Here is a 5,820-nt window from a genome sequence, read left to right as displayed (position 1 = left end):
CTAATGCGTGAAACAAGTAAATAATAAAAGATAAAAGAGAAATGACGCTGAAGACAATAACAAGTGTAGCCAAAAGCATAAAAGAACAACAACAATAATGACAACAAACAACCCCACCCTCACCCCCACCACAACCACTATCAAAGCAAAAAGAAGCCAAAAACCGCAAAAACAACAACAGCAACAACCAGTGACTATAGCAACAACTTCTGCAACAACATGCTTGCAACTCCAACCACAAGCGTAAAAATACAAAGCAACAAAAACCAACAACAAATGTATCCAAAAAAAAAAAAAAAGCAACACAAAAATACATCAATGGCAGCAACAAAAAGGTAAACAATTAGATCATTATTAATGTGTGAAAGTAGGAAACGAAATTTATCATGGTGCTTCATAATATTAAAATTTTAATTCATATTCAGTAAATTAGATGAAAATTAATGTTTAATCATGGAAATGGCCATTGTTTTTTATTTTTTTAAAATTATTTTTATCAAGAAAAAATCTGTAATGCTGGATGATGGCAAGATTGTGTTGGATTAATTTGGCTGTGTTTGTACATATGCACATACATCTATTTTACTGCTTATCTATTAACCTTCTAACTCACCTGTATAACAACAACAACAACAACAACAACAAATTTTTTGACATATGGCCAGCAATTTTGGGAGAAGGGAAAGTAGGTTACATCAACTTCAAGGTTCATCATCATTATCATCACTTAACGTCCACTTTTCATAATGGCATGGGTTGGATGGTTTGACTGAGAACTGGCAAGCCAGAAGGCTGCACCAGGCTCCAATCTGATCTGGTAAGGTTTCTACAGCTAGATGTCCTTCCTAATACCAACTGCTCTGAGAGTGTAGTTGATGCTTTTTACATGCCACTGGCATGAGGGCCAGTCAGGCGGCACTGGCATTGACCGTGCTCAAATGGTGCTTTTTATTTGCCACTAGCATGGGACCAGTCAGGCGGCACTGGCATTGATCATGTTCATATGGTACTTTTTATGTGACACTGGCATGGAAGCCAGTCAGGCAGTACTGGCATTGGCCACGATAATGATTTCATTTGACTCAACAGGTCTTTTCAAGCACAGTTTATTGCTCAATGATTGAAGGGTACTCTTAAATGGCCCGGTTCAGCTGGTACTTATTTCATTGAACCTGAAGGGATGAAAAGCAAAGTTGACCTTAGTGGAATTTGAACTCAGAATTTAAAGACAGACGAAATGCTGCTAAGCATTTCACCCAGCATGCTAACAATTCTTCTAGCTTCCTACTTTAATAATAATAATAAAAATAATAATAACAATAATAATCCTTTCTCCTAAAGACACAAGGCTTGAAATTTGTAGGGTAGGGGACTAGTTGGTTACATCAACCTCAGTGTTTTGCTGGTACTTAATTTATTGAACCCAAAAGGATGAAAAGCAAAGTTGATCTTGGCGATATTTGAACTCAGAACATAGCGATGGGTGAAATACCACTAAGCATTTCGTCCAGCATGCTAATAATAATAATACTAATAATAATAATAATAATAATAATAATAATAATCCTTCCTACTACAGGCACAAGGCCTGAAATTTGTGGGGAGGGGTAAGTCAATCACATCGACCCCAGAATTTGACTGGTACTTGATTTATCAACCCTGAAAGGATGAAAAGCAAAGTCGACTTCGATGGAATTTGAACTTAGAATGTAGCTAGAGACGAAATACTGCTAAGCATTTTGCCCAGCATGTTAACGATTCTGTCAGCTTGCTACCTTAGAAATACTAATAATAATAATAATAATAATAATAATAATAACAACAATAATAATAATAACGATAATAATAATAATAATAATAATAATAATAATAACTTTCAATACAGTAACCATAAGAGCATCACAGCAAACCACAGCACATACCCAAGGCACACAGAGCTGCGCTCGGTAGTGAAGTGAAAGCACATTGTAAAAATAAAACTACTGAATAATAATGATAATAATAATAGTAACAATAATCTATTAATACTGTGATACTGGGTCTGAAAAATTATGTTGTGTAGAGTAAAGAAAGAATAATATCAGCCAGCGATACCCAAAAAGTGACTGAAACAGTAAGAGAATTCAAGGAGAAAAAGAAGAACAACAAAATAAACAAAGAAATGAAATTACATTACCAAGTCATGCAACAAACCAAGAATGCTAAAAGTAAAGATCACTGGCCCTGGTTGACAGATAGGAACTTGATATGAGAGACAGAAATGCTAATTATAGTCACTTAGGAACAAACCCTTAGAACAAATTTGATAAAACGTAAAGATCAACAAAACTCAGTCAGACAACAAATATAGAATCTGTAGGAAAGGAGACAAAAGTATCAATCATCTTTTGCGTGAGTGCAAAATACTAACACAAAAGGAGGATAAACACAGACATGACTGTGTAGGTAAAAGCATACATTGGGATGTTGGTCAAGTGCGTGACTTCAATACAACAGAAAAATGGTGTGAACATGAAACAGAGGCTGTGACAGAAAATGTGAATTAAAAGATCTTGTGGGGTTTCTCCATAAACACTGACCATATCATTGAAGCAAGAAAACTGGCTGTGACTATAGAGGACAAAAATAAACAAACAATGTAAGATCATAGATTTTTACCATTTCCTATAACAGCAGAGTTGGTACTAAAGAAATGGAAAGAAATGAAAAATATCAGGATCTAACCAGAGAATTGAAGAGACTGTGGAAGACCAAGACAACAATTATTTCTATAGTAATTGGTGTGCTTGGCACAACACCCAAAATTCTAACCTAAAAAACTGAAAGAAATTGGAATTGAAACTTGCATCGTCAACCTGCAGAAACATACTGTCCTATAATTATGCAGGAAACTCAAGAAAATTCTTGAGATTTGAGAAGACTTGTCGCCAAACTTTAAAATAAAATACCTGCTCACCTAATTTGCATGCAGTAATGAAATGATAATGATTATAATTTGATGTGTAGCGACATATGATATGGAGGACAACTGGTGGTTCTTACAGGACAATCTGCTGAGGGCCACTGACCAAATTTGTGGCTGGCACAAACCCCCTTCTTGACCTAAGGTGATATGGTGGTGGAACAGTGTAGTTGACAAGGCCATTAGAGAAAAGAAACAGGCCTGGAAGGACTGTAAGTGTGGTAGTAGCATGGAACTGTATCAGACAGCCAGAAAGGAAGCAAAGAGACAGGTGTATTTAGCCTAGGGAAAAGTAGAAAAGAAGTTTGCCAATATACTGTGATGTGAGGACCAGAGACTTCAAGTGTTTTGTATTGCAAGACAGTGTGAGAGAAAATCATGATGTCATAGAAGAAATGTTCCACGTGGATGATGGTTCACTTGCTTTTAATGATTCTGCAAAGAAAGAAGCTTGTAAATGTCAATATGAAAGGCTGCTAAATGTAGAAAATGATTGAGGGAAGGACAGTCTGCCAAATGTAGACCCAATTAAAGATATGAAGACAGGGAAAGCCCCTGGCCCATCAGGAATCACTGCTGAGATGCTTAGCCTAGTCATTCATATAATTAATGATGAGCAGACATGTTTCTGACTTACTGGGCCTCATCAGCACACCATAGTCAGGGAAACATGGTTGGTCAGCTGTATTTTAAGATAGAGAATCTTTTTAGAGCACATCATTCAGTACATCAAAGCCTACTTGGTTCATCATAACCCATGGTATTGGTTTGAGTAGTTAATTCCTTTATATGTTTGACTGATTATCCAAATTAATGATGAAAGAAAATATTGGCTTACCAATTCTCATGCTGGTCTGTGAATTTGACTAATCCTCGAAATGAGACAGGAATTTCAGACTTAAAACTAAGGCAGCAGATGATCTCCTCAGAAGTATCTGGAGAGGTTTAAAAAAAAAAAAGAAAAAAGAACAAAAAAAAGAATAAAAGGCAAAAACATGAAAATACAAAAAAAAAAATACAAGATTACAAATCATTTAATGATAACCAGAATGAAATTCCATGTTACAGAATAGTGCTGAGCCTCTGTTCATATTTTGACAGCCAGGTTCAATACCCAGTGCCCTTATTGCAGCAACTATTTCATCTCTGCATCAGGGTGATGGTGGTGGTGGTGATGATGATGACGATGACAATGACTATGACATTGATGATGGAAATGATAATAAAAAGCACCAGTGCTGGTGCCGCATAAAAAGAACCTGAGCTCGTGCTACATAAGAAGCACCCAGTACACTCTGTAAAGTGGTTGATTTTAAGAAGGGTATTTAACTATAGCAACAATGCTAAAACAAAGAATAGGTACCTGGGCAGCTCTCCAGCTGTCCAGCTCCTCTTAAATTGTCCGACCCATGCCAGCATGGAAAATGAGCATTAAATGAGGATGTGTGCTGGTGGCATGTAAAAAGCACTATCCGAACGTGGCTGATGCCAGTGCCCCCTGACTGGCTCCTGTGCCAGTGGTGTGTAAAAAGCACTATCCGAACGTGAACAATGCCAGGGCTGCCTGACTGGCACCTGTGCCAGTGGTATGTTAAAAGCACCTACTACACTCTCGGAGTGGTTGGCATTGGGAAGGGCATCCAGCTGTAGAAACCTTGCCAGATCAGATTAGAGCCTGGCACAGCCTTCTGGCTTGCCAGTCCTCAGTCAAACCGTCCAACCCATGCCAGCATGGAAAACGGATGTTAAACGATGATGATGATGATGATAACAATGGCAAAACCTATTTTCATCAAACTTTTCACCTCTACATGAAAATGATGAGGATAATGATGATGAGAAAATGGTGGTGGAAATAATGATGATGATGATGATACTGTTGTTGATAATGATAATGACACTGACGATGATGATGATTTATATAAAGTTGGTGAGAATGAGAATGAGAATGAGAATAATGATGATGATGTTGATGCAGGAAGAGGAAGTAAAGCAAAAAAAGAAAAAGAATTGATAGATTTAAAAAAAATATGAAATCCAAAAAAGAACATTAAAGCAATATTTTTTGCTATTTTTTAAACTATCACAGATTAAAAGCTTTTTGCATCAGTAGCAACACCACCTTCAACACCAAAAAAAGAAGAAAAAAAACAAAAAAAGAAAAAAAAAACCCAAAAAACTTTACTAACAATACCACCACCACCACCACCACCACCAACAACAACAACAACAACAACACTGACATTAAATAACATTTTGTTTTGAAATAATATAGACAACAAAAATTATTACTTCGATAATTACGGCATTTTGAATTTGTTGTTCTAATTGTTAATGTGCCTGTTATTAAACATGTCATTTATAATTTCATAATCAACCAACCAACCAATCATCCATCCATCCAGCCAATCAGTGAACCGATTAACCAATCTACCAATCAACCAACTAAACATCCACCTGTCAAAGCAAGCAAACAACCAACCATCTAATTATCCAACCAAGCAGCCTTCACACATCCATCTAACCAACCAACCAACCAACCACCCAATCAAACAATCATCCAACCAACCAACCAACCAGCCATCCATCCAACCAAACAATCATCCAACCAACTAACCAACCAACCATCCATCCAACCAAACAATCATCCATCCAACCAACCAACCAACCGACCGACCGACTGACCAACTAACCAACCGACCGACTGACCAACCAACCAACCAACCAACCAACCAAACAAACAAACAACCAACCAACCATCCAACCATCCATCTAACCAACCAATCAACCAGCCAACCAACCATTTAACCAACCAACCAACCAACCAACCATCTAATCAACCAACCAGCCAACCAACC

The 5,820-nt window shown here is 37.2% G+C and overlaps 1 protein-coding gene across 1 annotated transcript in view; it reads right to left on the bottom strand.

Moving 5' to 3' along the window:
- The window catches only part of LOC106870898 (cilia and flagella-associated protein 47), a 195,878-nt gene that overhangs the window by 102,452 nt on the left and 87,606 nt on the right, over positions 1 to 5,820 (bottom strand). The window contains exon 29 of the mRNA XM_014917133.2: positions 3,801 to 3,897. Within this exon, the coding sequence (XP_014772619.1) occupies positions 3,801 to 3,897 (97 nt within the window). The remainder of the gene's footprint in view (positions 1 to 3,800; positions 3,898 to 5,820) is intronic.

The sequence above is a fragment of the Octopus bimaculoides genome, chromosome 4 (genome assembly GCF_001194135.2).
Source record: "Octopus bimaculoides isolate UCB-OBI-ISO-001 chromosome 4, ASM119413v2, whole genome shotgun sequence".
NCBI classification, from domain to species: domain Eukaryota; kingdom Metazoa; phylum Mollusca; class Cephalopoda; order Octopoda; family Octopodidae; genus Octopus; species Octopus bimaculoides.
The sequence above is the reverse complement of the archived record's forward strand: the minus strand, read 5'-3'. Positions and strand labels throughout refer to the sequence as shown.